The sequence below is a fragment of the Rhinolophus sinicus genome, chromosome 16 (genome assembly GCF_057876585.1).
Source record: "Rhinolophus sinicus isolate RSI-liver-muscle chromosome 16, RSI-T2T, whole genome shotgun sequence".
Taxonomy (NCBI): domain Eukaryota; kingdom Metazoa; phylum Chordata; class Mammalia; order Chiroptera; family Rhinolophidae; genus Rhinolophus; species Rhinolophus sinicus.
This window is the reverse complement of record NC_142516.1, coordinates 19,095,336-19,120,532: the sequence shown is the minus strand read 5'-3', so window position 1 is coordinate 19,120,532 and position 25,197 is coordinate 19,095,336. Positions and strand designations below refer to the sequence as shown.

General features: G+C 40.5%; 1 protein-coding gene across 5 annotated transcripts in view; it reads left to right on the top strand.

Moving 5' to 3' along the window:
* Positions 1–25,197, top strand: part of SNX30 (sorting nexin family member 30) — a 115,377-nt gene that overhangs the window by 42,424 nt on the left and 47,756 nt on the right. For all 5 annotated transcript variants that reach the window (XM_074330844.2, XM_019749541.3, XM_019749538.3 and 2 more), the window contains exons 2-3: positions 15,246–15,437; positions 24,640–24,750. In XM_074330844.2, the coding sequence (XP_074186945.2) occupies positions 15,402–15,437; positions 24,640–24,750 (147 nt within the window). In that variant the 5' untranslated portion in view covers positions 15,246–15,401. The remainder of the gene's footprint in view (positions 1–15,245; positions 15,438–24,639; positions 24,751–25,197) is intronic.

The following is a 25,197-nucleotide window of genomic DNA, read 5'->3' as shown; positions in this document are numbered from 1 at the left end:
AGAGTCACTGGGGGATTGCAGATGGCCAAGTGCAGCTGTTTGTTCATGGTTTCTGGTCCTTTATGTTGGATCCTCCCTGGAGCTGACTGGCTCTTAAAATCCCGTGAGAGGGGAAGTGGCTTGATTTATTTCTCTGACATTGATGCATCAGGATTGTTTTAAGAAACACGTGTGAAAGATTGTTCACAGCCAGGTGCTGGTGCAGATGCAAAGGTGATTGGATTTTTGTCTCCAAGTCCTGTAATATTAGCCCCAAGAGTTTGCTTTCTATTTTGGGGTTTTGCTGTGTTTTTGAGTCAACACATAGCCCAGGCTCCCAGGGCGCTCAGCTGGCCACCTTCTGCTCTCTGTTCCTTGGGTCATTTGTTCAGATCACCCAAGGAGAACCCTCTGGCCAGATGTCGCAGTCATGCCATGATGCCAGCCTGTGGGCTGCTTGTTTGTGTGGCCACCTTACATTCCCGTGGTGGGAGTTGCTGGCTTGTGCCAGTGGAAAAATGACTTGAATGAGGCAGGTATCACTGAAGCGGAAGATTGGAGGTGAGTGGAAAGAATCTGCTCTAGGAGGCAGCTCTCACCTGGGTAAGAATGTTAGGTACTCAGTGACGTTGGTTTTAAGCCTTTGCTGAATAGTCGCTTTGACAGGGCTTCCCTCTTGTCCTAAGGATGGGCTCTGTGGATTTAAGGACAAGCACATAGGGCTGCTGAACTTGAGTTTACTGGATTTTGTTAGCACTGCAGCAATTGCTAATCCCCTGTAATTTACCTGTGTTTGAAACATGATTCCCTCCTGCTGTGGCCAGACTGTTTTTTTCCACCTAGGAAACATTCCTCAGAGTATCCCAGGCCATTTGAGCTTAGTGTTGAGCACACTTCTCATCTGCCTTTTCCTCTTAGTGGCTTCTACCACCTAGTTCAGGTCCCATTGGGGTGGCGGTGGGGAGGAGGGTGTGCCTGGACCATTGCAAGAGCTCCCCCAGCTGATCCTTCTCTTATCTCCTATTTCTTCCCCTTTTTATTTGTTCTGTGTGCTTTTTCTAAAGTCTTTTTTTAAAATTAAACTTAATGTATCACTGCCACTTGCTTGCCTAAAAGCTTAGTCATTGCCTATGAGGGATCTTAAGATCCCTCAGCGTCTGGAGCTAATCGGCTTATTTCCTGCTGCTTCCTGTGGGCAGCTCAGTTCTGTCCATGATGATGGTCTGCAGCTTCGCCTGCGCACTTCACACCATCAGTTTTGCTGATGCAGGATCCACACCAGGCACGCCTTTCTCTTCCATGGACTGGATCGTCATTGTGTCTAGTGGGCTTTCACAGACATTCTCCATAATCGCCATATAGTCTAGCTCCCTGCTCCCGGTGCTCTTGCCGTCTTCCAGCAAACATTGGTGAGTTTAGGTGGTCTTTTTTTATGGCCGCAAAGCTACTGGTAGGAGACCTGCAATTTAAACCCAGGCCTTCTGCCATCCTACGAAGCGGTCAGACTGCCCCCTTGAAGCCTTCCTCCCAGGGCAGAGTTACTCTCCCTTTCTCTAGACTCTAGCACAGCAGGTTTTTCCTTATTCATATGTTTATCACGTTAGATCACAGTTGCTCTTTGTCCTGGGTCTATGCCACACCCCATACCCACCCTAATTCTTGATTCTTCAAGTAAATTTCTTATCTGCTTGCTTTCCCCTGAATCTCCAATAGTACCTGGTGTTCAATGGGAACTCGGTAAGTGTTTGTTTGGATGAATGCATGAATGAATAGATTTTTCTTTCCATGTCCTCTAATTTGTGGTTTGGAGGAATATGGTACCGTGGTAATCAGGCTACTTAAATCTCCCATGTGTTGGAAAACATCTCCTTTGGTCTATAGAACAAATAGAAAGTGATAATTATTTTGCCCCATTCCCTCTGCCATTTTATAGATATAATCGAGTTTTTTTATTTCATCACTTGGAGAAAGGTACTTGAAACATATTTAATTTTATATATATTATAGGAATATATATGTATGAATATAGGAATTATAGGAATATATATTCCTATAATATACAGAGGGTGCCAAAAAGTATACACATTTTAAGAGATGTTACCTTAAAATGTATACATTTTTGTTGCACCCCCAGAATATCTATATTCCTATTTTATATAAGTATGTATATATAAAATTCCTTTTACGTAAATTTTGCAGCCATACCTAAGATTGGCTTTGAGGGAAGTTAGCTCTCCCTTAATCTATTAGCACCTCCTCCCCCCACAACAACCTTAACTAAAAAATAATATTTTTCACTTTGGACAGTTGGCATTTTTCTCTGTCATATGTGAAGTGTAAATAAAAGCATCATGAGAAATCCTTGATATTTACTGATCTTTTGTAAATTGGCGTCAAAACAAACCTCCACCCTACCCCCACCCAGTGTAGACGGTACCCCATAGCCTCTGCTGCACCAACATGTGGGAGCTCTCTCATTTTCACCTTTGTTTTATATCTATAGGTTATAGGCAAATAAGATTTTTTTCCCTCATTCACTCTTTGACTTACTTCACCTGTTTCAGCCCATCTGCCATCTGTACCTCATCTGAAATTTTTCCACTTGCCATTATTCAAAGGGCTTGTTTCTGCCTCTGAAGCTCATGTGAGACGGCCAGACCGATTAGTATTAAGTTTAAGGTCTTTTTCTTTCGTGTCCTTCCTTCCTTCCTTTCTTTTTCCTTCTTTCCTTGTCTGTTTACTTAGTTGTGAATCTCTAATCAGTGTTGAAACTCTTGGAGCAGTGTGGCTCTAGACTGTCCCATTCCTGCTTTTCCTTTTGCTCTTGACTGTTTAGACTGTGGTCAGACTCTTGGTTTTTAAGTGCTTCTTTCTTTTCCAATGAATCAGTTAACCATGGAAATAAAAAGGACTGCCCCACATCCAGTCTGAGTCATGTTAGTAGGAACGTGGGAATTACATCTGGAGCAGACAGGTAGCCAGATGTATTTAAAGCCTGGCAATCCGTCTGCACTTTTAGGTAGGAAGCAGGTTAGATTCTGGCTTCAAAAAAGGATGCCATGAGGCATACTGTGTCTCAGGCTTTGAAGAGTCTAACCGAAAAGCATCTTTGTGGTAAGGTGCAGATTCCTGAATCAGTACAACAGTATTTGCTGCCACAAAACTAGTATTGGGAGAAGCCTATGCATCCTGTAGGAGAAAAAAATGAAGTGAAATTGTTTTCAAGAGTGAGCTAGTTGAATAGAGTCACATATTTCCTTCTAATTTAACAAATTCTCATCTCATCTCTTAGTTTTAGGTTTGGGGTGAGGGTTTAAGGACATCCCACCCCTAAAGGTAGGGTATATGTGTCACACATGATTGAATATGAGAGTACTCTAGAGGTCAATTTGAATTTGGGTAGCTCATGGAAATTGGAAATTGAAATGTACTTTGGTTTCCTCTTTTTAGTTTAGAGAGCTAGTTTAGAATCTGCAGTGCCTAACTTTATTCCCCCACGGGTATTTTTAGGACTCTAAAAGTGATAGGCTCTCTCTGACGGGAGATTCAAATTCACACATGCACATGCAAAACTTGGCACATAATTTTGGTGTGGGGTTCCTATGGATGCCAGGGAAAGAGGCCCTGTTGCAGAGGAATGGTGAGCTTTAGGTAATCTCTGAGGCAGGGACACTTTTAGTCTTGCTAAATGTGCAAGGCTTTTTTTGAAGCACAGCTGAGATGTGTGGGCTGTAAGTGTGGAATTAACAGTAACCACTTGGCACTAGCTGTTGGTTGTCGAGTCCTGCCCTGTTCTGTTCCTCACCTGAGTGGTTTTTGTTTTTGAAAAGGTTTGCTCTGGGGTGATGATTCATCAACAGGTATTTGATCACCTAGTACACAGTCAGCTCTCTATAGTATGTTGTTTTGTCTAGGCCTGTGTCCTGAACACCAAGACAGATCTTTTCCTTTAACTTTCCGTAGGTATCTGACTTGTTTCATCAAACACTGAGTGTGTTCCATATATTTCAGCCTGTGTCAGATGGCAGCGTAAAAACATGTAAACAGTTTTGTAAGATGAACAAATGGCACAGTTAAGCGGTTGGTATGGGGTGAAGGGTGGGAAAAAACTGACATTTATTAAGGTATTGTGCTAGGCACATTGTGTTTTCTTTAATCCTTACACCCACCGTGTCATGGATGGAGAAAGAGAGTTTGAGTACCTTACCCCAGGACCGGCGAGGAGCAAAACCAGGATCAAGGCCAGTCATTTGGACTCCAAGCCCAGGCATTCCTTCCTTGACTCTTCTGTTAAAGAATAGAGTGGATAGAGTAGGACAGGGTAGGAAGAGCATAGAAATGAGAACCTTACAATGAGTCTCTACAGTAGGTTAATTTCATAGTCTTTATGAAGCATCATTTATCGTCTGTTGATTTCCACTCACAATATAATTTTTCTCAGTTGGCCTTTTAGAGCTCTTTATCTGCTTGTCTATGTCACTCTCTTCCTATTTAAGATTCAAGGAATGTGTCTGGGTCGTGGTATAACACAGCCCCAGATGACAGACCAAAGACCTGGGTTCCTCACATACCACTTGAGTGACCTCATGCCTGCCACTTCTAAGCCTCTTACATGTAACATGACAACTCGGATGATGTCTGAAGGCTACTGGGCCCCAAATCCTTGAGTGATTTGGTGCAGAACTGTCAGTGGAAGAATGAATGCCTTATGTAGCTTTATGGATTTTCAGTTGCAGGATCCTGACAACACGTCAAGATGGGCAGAAAAGACAGCAAGGTTTAGGAAGAGTCACATTCTCTTTGGATATGGGCTTTTGGGGGAAGTTTAATTCATCTTTTTAGAAAGCTGTCTGCTTGGGCTTTGGGGTACCCCTGACGGCATGCACGTATGTGATCAGCAATAGAGGCAAGACCTTCGTGTTGTGGGTCTTAGTTATCATTCAGGGACAAGCTTTTGGAAATACCGCTCCTCCTTCAGTGGCAGTGATTTCTCAGCCTGGAATGTCCATGCCATGCTGTCCCCCAGACTTGTTTTCCATGTGGCAAATGTACTCCTTCTCAAGTTGCCCCAGCATCCTTTGCTCGCCGCCTGCATTTTGCATGGAGCTCTATTATAAGCCGTATTGTGTTCCGTCATAGTTAGAGGTTTTCATGTCCATACGTCCAGCTAGACTGAATTATTTAAACACAGGTGTCATATCCTATTTTGTTTGGTAACCCTCCATTGCATTTGGACTGTTTAATATGTACTTGAAATAGTCGGTCCTCCGTAGAAGGAATGGAAAGGGCTCATGTTTAAATTCAGCTGAGAGCGGGGAAAAACCTTTGCTCCCAGGAATCACAGGAATGTCTGGAGAAGCGATTGCTAGTCTGGCGATTCTTAGAAAAAGCTCGGAACAGACATTGGACAGTTAGCCAAGGAATGTGGACTCGCACTCTTTCATTTTGACATCATTTGTGATCTTGTTGGAGATACTGTTTTTTACATCAGGCCTGCGGTTGGGTTTTACTTGAATGGCAGGTTTACTAGTAGAAGAGGTAGGGAAGCATTTTCAGTTGTAAACAACTTTATTAACCTTCAATTAAGCTTTGAAACAGGTGGTCTCTTAAACCATGCCTAAAGAAGAAGAGCCTTTTTTACCTCATGAGAAATGGTACAGAATCCAAAGAAGGAAAATATAACTCTTCAGGGAAGATGCCGGAAACCACAGACTGGTCGGCCTTGGGAACTTGGAAATGCTCGTGCAAGTGTCCTCAGAGGTTTCGGAGAATATTTTGAGCTAGGGATTCCAGGGTGGGGTGGGGAAGAAGGGGGAGTGAACTTCCTACTAATAAGTCCCAAAACTTAGGATATTCAGATGTGTTTGAATTATTCTACAGAAACCCAACCAACAAACAAAAGATAAATCCCCACATCTTAAAATTACTTACTGTTTATATCAGGTATTTCCTATTTAGATTTAAAAACTAACTGTATAGAGAATTTAATAGCTGTATGTATTAGTCAGTCTTACTGTGATAATAAACAACTCCAAAAATTAAAAGGTTTGCTGCAATCATTAATTTCTAAGCCACGCTGTGTGTCGGTGTCTGTGTCATTTGCTGTGACTCTTTGTCCCAAGTCTCCCTTCCATTCTGAAGGAGCAGCCCCTGTTTGGGACATGCTAGTTTCAAGGCAGAGGAGAGAGAACAAGAGAGCCGGTGGGAACACGCAATGGCTCTTAAAGTGTCTGCTCCCATCTGGTCTATGTCACATTCGCTTCCGTGCCCTTGGCCAGTGCAAGTCGTGTAGCCAAGCGAAAGTCAGTGGGGTGCGGATATGTCCTCCCGTGGGTAGTCACTTGGCAATAGTGAGAATGTATAATCCTCTCAAAGGAAGGGAGTTAATAGCTGCAAACGATGATATAATCTACCATATAGTTTGTGTCCTCTCCTTTCGTTGCTGAACATTATTTAGTAAATACATCCATTCCAATTTATCGTTTTAAAATGCTTTAAATACATTTTCTCCCTGTTATGTGTATTCCATTTTTACGTTAATTTTGGGGGAAGCCGACCTCTTGCCAGGGAATGGTGCGGTGAATCGTTGCCTGTTTTCAAGTACCCTTCAGTACTTCGGTGCATGGAGCGCTAGCGTGCATCATTGCATTAGAGTCTCCAGAACAACTGAATAGTGGGGTGATGTTAGGTATCAGAGTCTTGTTTCTGAATTTAGTAGACATACCTCCAGGGTTACACATTGTTTGTGCTTTAAAAAAATTCGTATTGAGATTTTACTTAACATACCCTAAAATTCACTATTTTAAAGTATACAATTGAGTGGTTTTTAGTATATTCACAGCATTGTGCAACCATCGTTACTGTCTAATTCCAGAATACTTTTGTCACCTGGAAAAGAAACGCCATACCCCGTAAGCATTCATTCCCATTCTGCCTTCCTGCCAGCCTCTGGCAGCCCCAAATCTGTTTTCTGTCTCTCTGGATTGGCCTGTTCAGCACATTTCATATCAATGGAATCATACGCATGTCTTTTCTTGTCTGGTTTCTTTCACTTAAGAGTAATATTTTCAAGGTTCATGGCTGGTGTTTTCTGATATACACTCTTTAATATATTTAGGAACTTTTATTACTTAATTTTACTTAGAGATTTTAATGAAGTCATTGATATTGAAATAGTTTAATATTCAACTAATGAAGAAATACCAATAAGCATTTTGGTAATTGTGGGCATGATTGTATTCATCAGTGATTATGTCATCAGGGAATGTAATACGTTGCATTAGTAAATTTCTTAATGTTAAATCATTCTTGATTTCCTGAAATACATTTGGCTTAAACCTGGTATGTTCTTCTTTTTAAAAATTCTTCTAATATACCATATGCCGTTACTTTATTGACAATGTTTACACATATCTAACTTCCTTTTTTGGCCTAATAGATATAGGTAACCTTCATAAAATTATTTGAAAGGTTTTTCCATTTTTTAAAAATCTGTGTCTTAGACTGAGTAAAACAGGACTTGCTCCTTGAGGTTCATTAGAATTCAGCTGTAAAACCATTGGGGCTTAGCTTACCTGTTTAGTAAAAGTTCTCTGATAACAGTTCTGTGGTTATTTATTTGTTTAGGTTTTCTCTCTCAATTTCACTTTCGCCACATATTTTCCTACTAAGCTATCTACTCATATAGACTTCCAATTTTATTGGCATAGTTATTCATAGAACATTTTTATAATTTATGATCATATACAGAGGTAAGATTTAAATAGTTATTGCCTGCCCTCCCCTACCCCCTTTCTGTGTTGATCAGGCTTCCTAAGTTTAGTTTATCTAATTCATCTCTTAGAAGAATACAATTTGGGTTTTGTTCATAGCCTTTACTCTTTCTCTTCTGTTTGCAATTTGTGCTTTAATGTTTTTATTCTCTCTTCCCCTTGTTTTTTAAATGGAAGCACAAAGAGGATGTAGCCTAACGTGTGGTTTTGTGGGATAAATGTTTTCAAATGGATATATTTATCTGCTCTTGAGGACTGTGCTTCTTTCTTCATATTTAGGTTTTCTTGGGTCTGAATGATACGTTAATATAGCTCGGATGTGTTTTTCAGTTTTCTTATGTCTGATAAGGTAATGCAGGTCTGCTGTCTGCCTCCCATCAGAACAAGTGAATGATTGGACTCCCTCTGTTTCTACCTGACGTTAGGCTTGTCTTTCTGGGGTCTTAGGTTGAGCTGAGTCGTCAGTTGACAGATCAGTTGAGTGATCGATCTGTCAGTGGGGAAAGGAGTCAGATAAGAAAGCCAGCCAGGGTCCTGGGCAGTCAGTCGGTCAGGGAAACTTGGTCTGCTTCCTCTCTCTGTCTGGACGAGTGTAGCCTGGCTTCCTTCTCGTCTTAGGTGCTCTCCTCATCTCTGTAGAGACCACTCCTTCAGAATTTGCAGGCCTGCCTGCTTTGTGCTTTGTGGACCCAGGGCAGCTGGCCCAGTTGCCTTCATGTTCCTCTGACTTTCCTCTTGCATCGCTCCCTCCCATGGCGAGATACAGGTGTGTGGGCAGGCCTTCCTCTGCTGGTAGTCCTCTCATGGGGTATCTGCCTGTGCGTGACTTCCCCTCGCTGACGCAGCCAGACACTCTGGTGGCCTCCCTTTGTCCCGCTATTGACCCTTGCACTCCCCCAGGCCTCCTAGACAAATCAGAGTGTATGTGGGGAGTTCAGGACATTTCCTATTTCTTAGGTATCTTAAGTAACCTCAGTGACATGGGTTAAAGATACCTCTTAGTTCTTTTCTCAGTTGTGTCCCAGTTATACACACTGGAAAATCTTAGAGAGTTTTGCATTTGGATGGCACCCTTTCCCGGCTTCCTGGTATGATTCCAAAGTCACTGTTTCTCTCCCTGCCTCCCCCCCCCCCTTTCTCTCCCATTCTCCAAGTTGTTAATATCTTGAGGGTTGAAAGAGGAAGAAAGCAAAGGCTTGTTTGTGTTCAGTTCACTGAGTTTATCTAAAAGTCTAGATTTATCATTTTAAAATGAGTGTGTACCATTCTTATTGGTAAATACAACCATTTCCTGTGTTTGTTGTCAAGTTAAATTTACAAAGTTTAATTGAACCTTTGGGATTTTTCCAGGGTTCACTCTGTGTTCTTTGCACTGCTATGAACATCTTTGAACAGAACATTTTGGGAAATATCCCTTTGAATTTATTCTCCAACGTGGGCTTAAATTTAACTTTACAACAAAGTCAACAATCAAGAGTGTTGTGTTCAGTTTGGACGCATTCATTCTTCAAGCATCTCCTGTGGGGGGTGGAGCAGGTGGGAGGGAAAGGAGGATAAGTCAGGTGCAGTCTGTGTATTCAAAGAGCCCCGTTCTCCCCTGAACTGTAAGGATACCCTCAGAGGCTTTGTCAGGCTCTTCTGAAACTCCATCACCCGCATTCCTCTAATAGTATCAAAAAGAGAAATTAGTCATGAAGCATGACTTGTATTTATTAAATCCATGTTGGCTCCTAATGTACACCACTTTCCTGTATGTTTAATATAATATAGAATTTTGCCAGTGATTTATGTTAATTTAATAATCTCTCTCGTGGCTGGCTAACCACAATGGTGGATCTTGTAACTGAAATTCTCTGAACCAGAGGGATTTCTGAAGCAGCCTAGGCATGTATTTCGTTTCCTAGGTAAAAGGGGCAGAGGGGGAGAAGAAATTCTCTTATAACTGAAACCTACATGGTGAGAATTGATATTTTGGAGCAAGGAGGAATTTTCATTTACTTATCAACTATGTAGTTGTAACTTTCATAAGGGCTCCTGTAGATCTATTGCTACAGTGAAATCATTAAGGAAAGTGTATTTGAGGTACCAACTATGACTGTCAATACAGTTTTTATTTTCAGCAGCATTTAGTAAGCGTTTATTGTGCACCCAGCCCCATCGTCTATATGGGGAGGCAAGAATACTTGTAGACAAGTGGACTTCATATTTTTTGTAGTATGTTAACAGTGATGTAGCACATACCATGTTCCAGGCACTATTCCAGTTGCTTTCATATACTAACAAACTCAATCCCATGATACCCATTTTATAAATGATGAAACTGTGGCCTAGAGAGATTAAGAAACTTGCTTAAGGGGCCGCTAGTTAGCTCGGCTGGAGCAGTGCTCTTGACAACAGGGTTGCTGGTTCGATTCCCGCATGGGCCAGTGAGCTGCGCCCTCCACAACTAGATTGAAGACAATGACTTGACTTGGAACTGATGGGTCCTAGGAAAAAACACACTGTTACCCAGTAAAATTAAAACACACAAAACAACAACAACAACAACACAACAAATAGCAAAGTTTAAAAAAAAAGTCAACTTGCTTAAGTCACACTACTAGCAAATAGTGGAACTACGGTTCAAAACTGGGCAGTCGGTTCAGGCTAGCTTCCGTTTCACTGTCTTTCAAAGGTATTTACCAAGTGTCTTCTATTGGCAAGGGGTTGAGTGAGGTCATTTCTAAGGCTCGTTTATTCATCAAATACTTACTGAGTATCTACTATGTGCCAGAGGATAGAGGAGGGAGCAAGACAAAGCCTTTGGTCTTGTGGAATTTACTGACTAGCGGGGAGTCAGATAATTAGTCAATCACTAACAAATTTTCAGATACTGACAAGTACTGTGACTAAAGCAAAGCCAGGTGAGGGGCTGGAAAGTGATGGAGGGTACCGGGATATTTTCAGATTTTGTGACTGAGGAGGTCTCTGAGAGTAGGTATCATTTGAGCAGAAGCCTGCTTGAACATGGGAGCCAGCCACATGGGAACCTGAGGGGAGAGGAGTGTTCCAGGTAGAGTGAGCCGCAAGTACCAAGGCCCTTAGGTCAAAATGAGCCAAGTGTCTAGAGCAGGACAATCTAGGGAAAGAATGTCTATAACAAGGTCAGAGAGAATGATAAGGTCATATTGGCCCTTGCAGGTTATGGGAGGGAGTTTGGAGAGTTATGAGCAGGAGAGTGACATGCTTCGGTTAACATTTGTTTTCTTTTTTAAAAAATTAATTATTTTTAATGAGGTATAATTGATATACAACATTATATTAGTTTCAGGTGTACAACACAATGATTTGCTATTTGTGTATTTTGTGAAATGATCACCTCAGTAAGTCTAGTTAACATCCGTCGTCACAGTTACAGAATTTTTTTTCTTGTGATGAGAACTTCTAAGATCTGTTCTCTTAGCAACTTTCAAATACACAATATAGTATTATTAACTCTGTTAATAATGTTAATCATGATTAATGAATAATGATAATAAATGTTAATAATGATTGACATTTTTCAAGGAACTCTTTGGCTGCAGTATAGAGGACTGACCATAGGGTAGCAAAAATGAAACAGAAGGTCTTTGTGTTGTGCCCAGGACTCTCACTTCTTGATTCAATACTTCACGTTGGTCACAAAGGTGCTGCTCTCTCCCAGTCGCCGCTGTAGACACTGGTGTGTCTGCATAGCCGACCCACTGCTGGAGGACTCTGTGGGCGGAGGAGTCTGGGTCGTTCCGTTCTCCTAGCCCTCTGCTGTTACCTCCTAAGATTTTTCACATTTTCTCTCCGTGTTTGTTTCTCACGAGGACCATATCTTGAGGGGAGTCATTTGGGAAATACTTGTATTAAGACCCTAAGGAAAATGTTAGCTTTTCTTGACGGCCTTCAAAAACAGAAGCTTCATGTTTACCCAAAAGGATGTATGGCCAGAGAGTGGAGATGAGGGACTGTGTTGGGTTGGAAAAAGCCACACAAAGAGGGTTCAGCTTGATAAGAAACTTGAACTAGGAACCAGAAAGCTGGCTCAACTTACTAGCATAGCGACACCTAGTGTCGATGCATTTGAACACATTCCTTAACCTTTTTGGGTCGGCTTGCTCATCAGTGGAGACAGTAACTGTCCTGCTGACCTCGTGAGGCTGACATGGGGTGCAATGAAGTAAGAATGTGGAAGCACTGTGTACAGAGGTACCGTAGAAATCTGAGCTGGTAGCATCCCTTTTTAGGAAATTACAGATATTTGTAGTTTGTCAGCTATTTGTGTATGTTCAAATAGTATTCTGTGAAATCCTCGTAGTAAGAATGTGAGTGTTTTCCCTGGTCATGTAGTCCTAAGAGGAAAGAATGTGCAGTGTGCAATAAGATCTGGTTGACTGACTCTTCCCATCCCCACCCCTACTAACTGATTAGAAAACCAGTTAGTATCCCACTGTCTGGTCAAGACATTTCAGACCTTTGTGTGGGCTGTTCCTGGAAGGCTCTTGGCTGAGGTCCCCAGAGCAAAGGTTAGTTAGGGGAGTTGACCTGGAGTCACTGGGAGACCTGCAAATGAACAGATAGATAATTACACATACACAGCACGCACGCGCACACACACACACGCACACACACATAGGTGAACAAGGCACAGTAACAGTTGTTGGGGACTCTGTTTGTGGATGTTATATATGTAAATCAATCATTAAAACTGTGAAAATTGTTTCTGTGGAAATATCTTCCAATTATTGACAAGGGAGTGACTAATTCTGCCAAGTGGTGAGTAGAACGAGGAAGGCTACTGAGAGGCGGGGCATTTGAACAGATTCCTGTGAGATACTTGGAGACCGCTACATGAAAAAAGAGGGGGGCTTTACAAACAAATATTAGGTTGTGAAAGAGCATGGTGGGTTTCAGGAACTGATGCCATGAGAAATGAGGCTGCTGAGATCGGTCCAGATTGTGGAAAACTGCTGTGTGAGCTGATGTTGGTTTATCTGACTAAAGATTTTGAATTCTTTCTGTTATGCAATGTTTAGCCATCTGTAGAGCCATCTGAGGCCCAGGGTGCTAATGTTGATAAAGTGCAAGGGTGGGCCCCTGAAATGCCAAGCATGGTGCCTTGCCCGAGGTCAGCATTTAAATAGTTACTGAAATGATGAAGATGACAAATTTCTCTGTCTCAGAGCTTCAGAGAAGATGTCTCTCTCAGATCCCCAGACACTGTGGTATGGACGCCGCGTGCCCTGTGGTGTCAGTATGCTGACAACGCAGTCAGAACAGATGGTTGCTGCTGTAGCTAGCTAACTAGATTCAACAGTCATGTCCACCCCAAGAGCCTCAGGAGTTCGCCTTCCCAGCTGACAAGCCCCGGGGCAGATTAGGAGTAGAGGTGGGTTCTAGTCCCATGAGTACCTTCTGTGAAAATGGTACTCTTTCGATAATTACAAAACATCTCTGTGGTGTTGCCTGTTAAGTATGGGATTAAATGATCTATGGTCAGTAGAGATGGGTGACAAAGGAAGTTGCCTTTTCTGTTTATTTTCCGTCACCTACTGGGTTGGGTGACATTGCCCTCCACTGAAGGCCATGCTTCCCTTTGCCTTGTCCCACCCAGCACTCTGAACAGAAGTCCCATAATCAGCCAGAGCTCATGGATATGACTGCTAGGTTGACCTCTCGTCCTGTACGTTAATCTGGGGGCTCAGTCATATGAGTATGCGGCCTGCATACAAGAACAGAGAATTCAGAGGAAAGCACTTCCCATCCCCAGCCTGGGATCTGATGACCCCCACAGGTCAGGAATGTTTTCTGCATTCCTGACCAAGGCCCTTTCCGTGGTGTCATGTCACTTCCTTTTTTTTTCCCCACTTTTTTTCCCTGTTTTTCTTTTTTTATTAGTTTCAGTTGTACAAAACAATGTAATAGACATTTATCATTTATATCCTTCAAATAGCGATAACCCCTCTCCCCCAATCTGCTACCCCTCTGACATCGCACAGAGCCATTACATTTCCACTGTCTTTATTCCTAATGCTGAACTCCACTTCTTATAACTATATATATGATTGTAGTTGACATTCATTCTTATTCAGCTTCAGGTGTACAGTGCATGTGACTTTCTTGCCATATTCCTTAGTGTTTGCCTCCTAATGATTCCAAGGTAACATTCAGAGGCTTTCACATCTACTGCTAGACAGGACTTTGTTCTCTGTTATCAAACCTTAAAACAAAAAAAAAGGTAACTGTAAGCTTGCAACTTTTTTGGCTATTGTAGGGACATAATTTATTCAGGTGGCTCCTACTAAAGCCTAAAGAGAAAGAGGTCCATAAGTTTTAAAATCTTTCCCTTCCTTTTTTCCCTGGCATTTGCCCACCCCCCTCCTTTAAAACTTTTTTATTATCGAAAATTTTCAACATATACAAAAGAGGAGAGAATTGTGTAAGAACCTGCAAATACCAACTTCAACAATCACCACTTTTGGGTCATCTTGTATCATCTAGATCCCCACCTACCCATCCTTAATTATTTTGAAGCAAATACCAGACATCCTATTATTTTATCCATCAGTATTTTAGTATGTATTTCTAAAAGATGAAGACTGTAAAATCTTAATACTTCCATTATCATATTTAATAATTCTTTAATATCATCAAATAACTGATTAGTATTCAAATTTCTCTCACTGTCTCAAAAATCTTTTAACATTTTGTTTTAATCAGGTTCCATTGCAATTGTTTATAGATCTCTTAAGTTTCTTTACATCTCTACGTGTTCCTTCTATCTCTTTTTTTTTTTCCCTTGCAACTTATTATTGAAAAAACTGGATCTTTCATTCTCTTTACTTTCACAGTGTGGATTTTGCTGATTGCATCTTCAAAGTATTGTTTAATTATCTTCCTCACTTCTCTATATTTCCTATAAATTGGTGGTGTGTCTAGAGATTTGTTTAGAACTCAGATTCCATTTTTTGGCAAGCATACTTTATAAGGGGTGTTGTGAATTTCTTTCAGGAGGCATATAATGTTTACTTGTCTCTTTCTGTTGGTTGATTCCGTTTTTAAATGTGTTAACGTATTTTAGAAGGTTCAGCTCCCTTAATGTTTACCTGGGGCCAGGTGGTTGTCTTCAGAAAGTGGGGAAAAGAGAATATGTGGTGTGCTCACCGAGTTCTTTCTGTTTGACGCCTGGTGGTGGTGGGGCTCTTAAGCTCTCTGTCCCTGAACTATTTTCTTCTATTGGTTCCTCCAGTGCTTGCCAGAAGATGAATGAGCATGCATTTGGTGTAGGGCATGGCCGTGGTGTGTTTGTCTTGGTCATAGAAGACCTGTTCACTTGAGAAATGTTAAGTAAGGAGAGGCTCAGATTCTTTGAAAGTTATTTTTGTATTTAGAGGTGTTTCTAGGTTTGGCTAAACAAACTACTTTTGCTGATATTCTCCAGGTGTGTGTTTTTGTTTAATTTCTAAAGTGATTCTTTCCTTCTTTCAGGATCTCATTTTGCCCAACGGTGGTACGCCAGCAGGCACTTCAAGTCCAGCCTCTTCATCTTCCCTTCTCAACAGACTTCAACTTGATGATGACATTGATGGTGAGACCAGAGATCTCTTTGTCACAGTTGATGATCCCAAGAAGCACGTCTGTACCATGGAGACTTACATCACATATAGGATCACCACCAAAGTAGGTCCCTTTATTATTGTCATCTGCCCGTGTTGGATGGTCTGAGAGAATTGGAGTCCTGCCTCCATGATTTCTGTCTTTGCTTCCTTTCTCTTTTTTGTTCAACTCTGTTCTTCTTTATTACAATTGTGGGCGTGGCTTTCTGAGAGAGTGGAGATATATATATATATATATATATATGTGTGTGTGTGTATATATGTATGTACACACACACACATATATATTTTAAATTTTAAAATGAAGGGAAATTGTGACTATACTATTTCAAAGAAAACGTTTCATCCTTATACAGTTGACTCTTGAACAACATGGGTTTAAACTTTGTGAGTCCACTTGTACTTGGATTTTTTTTTCAGTGAAGATTATATATGTATTTTCTCTTCCATACGATTTTTGTATTAACATTTCCTTTTCTCTAGCTTACTTTATTGTAAGAATACAGTATGTAATACATACAGCATACAAGATATGTGTTAATTGACTGTTATTGGTAAGTTTCCCATCCACAGTAGGCTGTTAGTAAAGTTTTGGGGGAGTCAAAAGTTATACATGGATTTTCGACTGTGTGCAGAGGTCAGCACCCCTAATCATCATGGTGTTAAAGGGTCAACTGTACTTTCACTTATTTTCTATCATGATACTATTTAACATAGTAATATCACATTGCACTTGAAATTTACGAATCGTTGCATCAACCTAAATCTCTGTGACGAGATCAGTATCATTTGGTGTAATCAGACTAGATGGTAGGGGGAGAAGGAGTATGAGGAGGATGGAAACTAATATTTATTGGTTTCTTGCTTTGTGCTGCTATGATATTCCTACCTTGTCCTTTCCACACCTGGTTCACATTTGAAAATTTGTCTATGTGTGCATATACGCATGCACTCACACTGTCTTCCCCCGTTACCATTGCCACTGGGTACCTACTGCTTCCCAGGCCTTGGGCTTGGTGCTTAGATGTGTATTATATCCTCAGAGGTCCTAGGTCCTCATACATATTCCCATCAGTTATTTCCAGTTACTTATTTTCCCCCTAGGGCCAGCTTATTTTTTACCTTGTCGTCAGTGAAATGCAAAACCTGTTTTTCCTGAATTTGTGCTCTAAACAGCTGAATGACAAGGTGACTGCCTTGCTGGCACAGCGATGCTTGCTCCCTTGATGTTTTTCCACCCTTACTTGATTCCTCTGCCCTGCAGTTTACTGCCCGAAGTGCTGATACTGCAGACCTTTGTTCACTGATTCACAGGCTAAGGCATGCGCTGCACCTCACCACTCTTTCCTGGGCTTCTTCCCTTCCCCCTTCCTTTTTGTGTTCTTATTTCTATCCCTTTTCCTGGGACTATTTGATTTCCTATAAGTCAGACGTCTTAGGATACTCTTTTCCAAGTTGCAGTCCCACATTTTCACTGTCTGTAATGCTAACACGTCAGGTGAACTTGTTGCAGTATTAACTTTTACTTATTACTGTCAATTCCCCTTCTGAGCTCACACCAGAGTCCTTTCATTTTCCTGTTTCAAATAGGGACAGCAGGTTTAGTATTTTGGTGATTCATTTGGAGCCTTCTTTCCGAATGTTGTGTTAAAGGATAGGTAGGATTGTGTCAGGATGAGACAGCGAGAGAACAAACAGGAACATGGGGTCCCAAGCACTTGAACTTGTCCCAGGATCCCCACTTCTGCTAAGGTTCTCAGCAAACTTGATGGTCAGAGGACAAAGTCATATAAATATTTACTCTATTGCTTTGACTTTTGACTCCTGTCCTAATTTAGATTCCTGAGGACCAAAGCTGGACAAATTACAGAGCTGCTTTTGCCTGAACTAAAAAGAGCCTAGGGCTGAGAGCTAATGTGGGCAAAGCACTCTCTCCTCAAATCTAAGTCTTGGGTATCATCCTGTTTCTCCAGCGGTGGAGAGAGGTCTTTTCATGGCAGGCAAATCTTGGCAATTTTCTCTTCAGGGTCCTAGAAAGTATTGTCATATTAGGTAATTATTGAGCACTGAACCATGTGCTGTTTTTTTTTGCAATAGAAACCTTTAAATTTTATTTTATATAAGTAGTATGATTTCCCAATTATAGAGAAATTGGGAAACTCAAGTAAGATAAAACAGTGAAATAAAAGATCTATAAGCTCACCAGCCAGAAAGAATCACTTATAACTTTATGAACTATTGATCGCTATTCCCTTACAAAAATGAGTATTTTGCCTGCTGTCAATTCACTTAATATGTTGCGAACATCTTTCTATGCTAATAAATGCCAGTAAGCATGCTTTTATGCTATTATTTCTAAGACAGCAATAGTGTGCCACTCTACGGATGAGCTGTCACTTATTTTGTGCTAAGTGCTTTAAATATATCATCAGTTAATCTTCACACTCAATGAACTAGGCACTGGCAGTATTTTTGTGTTGCAAATGAGGAAACTGAGATACTGAGCTACTTTAAAAATTGCTGAAACACATGCAACTAATATGTGGTGAAGCTAGAACTTGAATCCAGGTCATGACAAAATTTTCAAGAGAGGGCTGCCGCCCGCCTTCCCAGCACTTGTTTGCTACCAGGGCCTGGCAGTTGAAATGGTTGGTGATGTAGAAGTAGCCTGGAGCTTGGGGGAATGGAGAGGAGCCTTCAGCTCCCGTTAGGAGCCGTCCGCCTCTTTTCCCCATCACCAGTTAGTCATCACCAAGACTGTGCCTCAACTTGTCCCTCTTTCTAATACCTCGGTGGTCAACGGGCTGATTGCTGCTCAGACATCAAGTTATACATAAGGATTACAAAGTGGACGTTCGATTTAATGATAAGGTTACTGATGACAATGGTGAGAGCAGTTTTATTGAGCAGAACCCAGTTTGTAGTGGGTTCGGGTGAGTGAGAAGTAAGAAAGAAAAGACATCACGAGTGTTGGTGGTTTGGCAGTGAAAGCGAGTATAGAGAAAGAACAGTAGTTGGAGGGGAATGTGGGTTTGAGGGGGAGAGGCTTTTTGTTTGCTTTTTAAGGATGGGAGAGACTTGTTTAAATGCCAAGTGGACAGTGTGGGTGGAGAAGGAGACCTTAGGCTGAAGATTGGAGAGTAGGATGGAAGCCGTGGGGAAGGTGGAAGGAAATAGTATCCTGAGCAGAAGTGGAGGGAGGGAGTGGCTTCTGATGAGGGATACGAACATTTTTCATTGTTTCTGGAGGAAGAAGGGCTTTTTTTTGTGGCAGAAAGTTGAGTGTTATTTGCTTATAGCTGCAGTTTTCTCGATGGATAGATAATGAGGCCTTCTACTAAGTGTTGAAGTGGGCTTAGTTTTCAAACTTATACAGGCTTTGTATTAAGTGATGTAGAAAGTGAGGGAGAGGCCATAAAAAAGAATGAAATCTTACCGTTTGTGACAACATGGATGGTCCTAGAGGTTATTATGCTAAGTGAAATAAGTCAAACTGAGAAAGACAAATACCATATGACCATACTCATATGTGGAATCTAAAGAATAATATAAATGAACAAATAAAACAGAAACAGACTCATAGATACAGAGAATAAGCAGATGGTTGCCAGAGGGGAGGGTGGTTAGGAAGCTGGGTGAAAAAGGTGAAGGGATTAAGAAGTACAAATTGGTTGTTACAAAATAGCCACGGGGATATAAAGTACAGCATAGAGAATATAGTCAGTAATGTAGCAACAACTATATATAGTTGCCAGGTGGGTACTAGACTAATGGGGGCGGGGATCACTGCATAAATCCTATAAATATCTAACCACTAAGCTGTACACCTGAAACTAATATAAAATAATGTTGAACGTCAACTGAATGTAACTGAAAAAAGTAAATAACTTTTTTAAAAAAAGAAGGAAAATGAGGGAGATAGTTGATTAAGGAAGTATAGAAAGATTTCTTGGCAGTGTTGAGGGTCCAGTTGTGGAATTTATTGTGTTGATCAGTGTGTTTGATTTTGTTTTTCCTTCAGGTCTACTAGAGTGAAAAATGGATGGTTGCATTTTTGCCAGAGTTGTGTGAATGGACAGTGGGGAAGGGGTATTTAGGATATTGGCAAGTCATAGGTGGAAGTGATGGGTCATGGAACTTGATGCTGATTAAGGAAGGAAGTAAAGAGAAGAATGGACAGAATGTCAAGGAACTGTAGGTCCCAAGAGCCTGAAAAGAGGTATAGGGAAATGGAAGAGTCTGAAATGTGGGAGGTGCTGGTTAGAGCGGGAGATGGCTAAATTTCTGTGTGATGACAGTTTGTGGAGAGGCTGTGGAAAGGAGACATTGTTGGCGTAGTGCTGGGTATTGTATGTGCGAACCACCTGGCTCTTGAGGGCACTCAGATTATGGAGGGGCTTTGGAAAGGAAGCCTGAGAGCCAGGTGCTCTCAGGGAATCAGGAGACACGACAGGGCTGTCAGTAGATGACAGGTGTGAGGAGGAATAGAGATCGATGTATCTTGATGGCATGAACCTCAACAGGGTTTTCACTGGGCTGTGGAGCGGTGGTGGTAAGGAACAGTGTGGAATGGGGAAAATGTCAACAGCAATTCTTGGTCTTGGGGTGGAGTGAGGTTTGTGTAACATGAGAAAAGGAGCCCCTTTCCACTTGATGGGACAGTAGGAAAGCTGTGTTCTTAGAGGAGAGCCAGCTTTCAGAATGTGAATAGGTTGCAAAACTACAGGACTTCATTACTAGTTATGAAATGAGTGTTCCAGAAAGCTTAGTGGAACGATCTCAGAAAAAGGAGGTACGTGGCAGCTTGTATCAGAAGATAGGAAGCCCAGAGCCGCGTGAGAAGAGCCCAAAAGCCTCTCCAGTCACGTTCAGGTGTTCGCTTAGGGCTGTGGGGTTTTGAAGCAGAATGCCATTAGCTGGCTAATATTTAATGCGGGAAGAGCTTCCTCTTGCGGGAAGGGGATCACTTAGACTTCTTAGGAGCCAGCTATGGCCTGGACAGATAGCACTTCTGACAAAGACCGAAGGTCTCTAGAGTAAGTAGGTTGTAAATTTTGGCTTGAATGGGAATTCTTTGGAATGGCTGCAGGCCACAGCCACTGGACACGTTAGCTCCTGCAAAATAAGAGGGGTTCTTTTGTGGGAGGATGAGGCCCAGAGGATAGGTGCTCACCTGGGTGAGTGAATGATTGTACTGTGGCTCTGTGCTAGGCCTTCCAAAGTGTTGAATTAAAAAAACAAAAATGTCAGGGATGCCCAAAGATGATCAAGAAGATATTCATATGGAGTGATGGTGAAAATGAATATTTTTCATTTCCATTCTAGTGTGCGGTCACCTATTTGTGACGTTAGATGTGAACCATGACCTTGTGATTTTTGTGGGTCTTTCTAGATTATGGAACACGCTATGGAAGGACATAGAACAAAATGGTATAGTGGTTGTCTCTGATCCTGAATTGTGGGTGTGCACTTTTCTTGCTTTTTTATTGTTTTGTTGACCACAGATATTAGAAAATAGAGACAGACACTTATTACCTTATTTTCTTTTCTAAGTTAGACCCTGAATTTCACAGAGGAAAAATTTACTACAAACTCATAGTCGGACTTTTATTGGCAAGCATATTTTATGAGGACCATGAGTCTTATAACTGACTGGGTTTCTCTCCAGAAAGTCACAGTAATGTCTGTGGCCCAATTTTAGCAAGTGTGCCGAATTCCGAGGTGGGTGGGTTTCGCTCGCCTCATTCCTGGCTCTGCTTTTCTCTCTGTCCTTTGTTTTTCCTTTGTCTTTCTCACCTACTTCTAATGGATGTCATTTGATCGTATTTCACATATCTCCGTTTCTTTCCTAGAACACGTTGTGGTAATATTGGGTCAGAGAGTGTGAGCATCCTTCTGTTTCATGATGATTATATTTTACCTTATTGCTTTCCACAGCATCGTACAAGTTTTACTGCATTGTGAAATCCCTTTTGTCCTTAAAGGAACTGTTAAAAAATGAGCACTTTTTTTTTTGTACATGTGACTATAAAAGTGTTGTGTGAGAGTAATAGAAAATTTGGATATAAGAATGAGTATAAAGAGGACAGTTGTCATCACTTCTTGATTTTTCTTCTAAACTTTTATATCCAATTTTTTTAAAGTGTTCTTTTCCAGGACCCATCAGCTCCAAGTCAAGTAGTTGTTTCAATCTGGTTGTGGAGTGTGCAGTGCCTGTGTGGTGATTGAACCGGCAACCTTGTTGTTAAGAGCACCACGCTCCAACCAACTGAGCTAACCGGCCTCCCCTACATCCAAATTTTTAACACCAATGAAATCATAGTGTATATACAATTAATTTTGTATCCTGCTGTTTTCTCTTAAAACTATATCGAAACATTGTGTCATTAAAAATGTGTTACAGACATGATTGTTGATAACCATAGAATATATGCCATAATTTCCTTAACCATTTTTGTTGTTGGACATTTAGGTTGCTTTGATTCCTTTGCAATTTTAAATAATATTGCAGTGAACATCAATATACAAGTATCTTTGCCACAGTTTAAAAATTATCTTTTAATGGTCAATTCCTAGAAGTAGAATTGCAATAGTTAAAGACATAAGTATAAAGCCATAAATAAAGAAGAAAATACAGGTGAATATTTTAGAAATCTTGCAATGGGGACAGCCTCCCAAAGGATGAAACCAAAAGGAGTAACCATAAGGGAAAATAATGGATGAATTTAAAAGTTGTGTATCCGAAAAATCACTTGAAAATTATGATAGACAATGGCTATAAAGAGCTTTCACAAATGAAAAGGACTTGATTCACAATTTTAAAAAGAGACCCTCACAAAAGAAAAAAAAGTACAGTAAACAAATATTTGAAAGGATGTTTAATCCCAATAGTCATGAAAGAAACAAAAGTAAAAGATAATATATTATTTTTCATTTATAAATCCATCAGAGATTACCAATGTTGATGAGAATATATGGTAAGAATATAAATTTGTATATTTCTGGAAGCAATTTGTCAATTAAAAATTTATATACTCTTATCTAGCAATTCTATCTTTAGGAATTTATCTTAAGAGACCTATCAAACAGGTGCCCATGATGTTTACTGTAGCACTGTTTATTAATAGAAAAATTAGAAACAAGTGGGGATTTGGTTCAAGTATGGTATATCCATTCAGTGGAATGCTATATGTGTTAAAAATTATTATGTAGAACTGAATTTAGTGACATAGACAGATTTTCAAGATGTGTTAAAGAGATAGAAAATATGAGTGAATGAATGAATATGCATAGAAAAAATATGAAAATATATAAACTGTAATATTTCATTTTTCTCTGTTTAGAGGGGGTATGATTGCTCTTTTATTTTTTGATTTCTTTATTTTTCCTGAAGTTTTAAAATAAGTATGTCTAACCTGAATAAATAGAAGGAAAAAAAAGAAGTTCCCCCAAGGTAAAATTGGTTACAGCAGAAACAAAACTTGTGTTTTATTAAACTGCTTTTTATAGTTAACAAATATTGATTTCAAAGTTAGAGTAGAAATGTTATTTACATACACTATAATTTATGAAGTGGATTTGCTAAAGCATAATAAAGAGAAATGGTCCCTTGATATCATGTAACATTTAGGAAGGCAAGAACTAGAGCCCTCCATCGGTTCTGTTTACAATGAAAATCATTTAAGTTCATTTGTCACCTTTCAAAATCTATCTTTTATGGCCCCTTAATCATCAGCAAGTCCTCAGATAGGGCCTGTTGGGGGACTGTATGAGTTCTTGAAGAACGTCCCTTCCAACCCTCTTCTTACTGTTGTGGAAACCATGGCGCTGGGACGCTTAGTGGTGTCTCAGGAATCTGGTAGGGGTGCTACCAGTAGGACTGCTTATGTGCAGGGTTCTTCCGGCCCTGCCTCGGGAAGAGTGTCAGACTACCTGCCCTCAATATTTCCATGACCTTATGCCTGCAAATTTATCAGCAGTGATTTGTTCTGTGGATTTAAATATTCTCCCTTCCCCCCCCCCCCCGAATATTACAATGCTAACTCCTTGGGGGAGTCTTCCAGTAGATCATACAAACCTACTGTTGACTGAATTTCTCTCCATCTTCCCACCCCTACCACCCATCATAGGGGAAGGTTGTGTTTCATGGGCATAAACTGGTGCTTGGGACTCGGAAAAGGGGAAAAGATGCAGAAAGAGTTAGTTGGGGGTCCGTCCAAGACCCAGGCCTTTAACTTCACAATTTTGCCTAAATTGCGTGAGCACAGCTTTTGAGGAGGATGAAATCATAATTTTCAGTGCCAAAGCTGTTCACAGCTTTTTCTTTAATGAATGACTCTTGTTCGTGTGTTTTAAAGATATTCTTGGTGTTATGGATTGAAACAGACTTTTTGGCTTAAAAGGGCAAATTTATGAAATGTAGCTTAAGCCATTTTTATTTTGTACTTTAATTTCTGAGAACTGTGACTGTTGTATAGTCAGTACCCCCATAGGGGAAAATGGTTTATCTGAGACACAATTTTAGTTTGGGCAAATTAATGTGCAAAACTCTTGTTTTGCTACAAATAATTTTATTTTATTTAACATTGGTTTTCATTATCAAAGTGCTATCGTCATAATTCAGGAAAGAGGATGAGATAAATATTTTTCTTCAATATAATGACATTTTGATATTCCTTCTGGATTTTTTTCTTATCATCTAAAATATAATTTCAAAGTTATGGTTCAGTCCAGAATATGGCAGATTATGCAAAACCTTTTCTATGTTCATCTAATCTGGATCCTAAATGAGCAGGTGATCTGTTATTTTTTGTTTGTTTCCCCTCTGCCTATGGCAAAACTTGTCAGCATATTTAGCAGAGGGTGGAGGTGTAATTTCTTTTAACAGATTGACAGTTTTGGATTTAGTAGCAATATCCTCAGTGGAAAGAGTCTGCTAAAAAAAAAATTCTCAAAGTTAAGCTTGGAGGAAAAGAATCAAATATTTCTGAACACAATTCTGAGAGATAGTTGCGTTCTTTTTCCTGAGGGTAGAAATAAAAACCTTCCACATTTTCATTCTAGATCCTTGAATTTTTAACTTGGTCCTGTGGCCCAGAGTTGTCATTCTGTATTGCTACACCCTGCCATTTGGCTGGTGCGTTTGGTGAAAAGAAAACGTTTTCTTGCCCAGTTTGGTTAGTCAAAGAGAAGTTTTTTCCTCCCCTTCTGCCAAGATATGCTCCTAGTCCCTTATGCTTATTTTGTTCCATTCTTCTTATTTGCAGAGTACTCGGGTGGAGTTTGACCTGCCAGAATATTCTGTTCGTCGGAGATACCAGGATTTTGACTGGCTGAGGAACAAACTGGAAGAATCGCAGCCCACTCATCTCATTCCCGTAGGTACTAAGTCATTATAGCTTGTTACTCACTTTTCTTGCATTATCTTTTCCAGTGGAGGTTTACTCAGTTTTCACCCCTAAATTACAGGCAAGTGCTGCCTTACATCTGATACCGTATTCACCCAGCAAATGTATGTAAAACATGTTTATGGGTACTGAATAATCTATTTCACTTTTTGGGTTTTGGTTTCTGGTTTCTATACAGTATACCGGTTTCTCGAGTAGGGTGGGGTAGGTTTTCACTTCCATTCTGGCATGTTTTTGAAGTATAGAGAGTCCTAATTCTCATTTGCCGCCTCTTTAAAGACTGTTTCACCCTTCCTGGACACCATTCTTAAAGTTTGGATGGCTGCCACCAGGTAAAGAATGATGCCTCAGGTTACAGCTGGCTGGGCTTTCTTTAGACATGGGTAATTCAGGGAGCAGGAATCTAATACACAATCC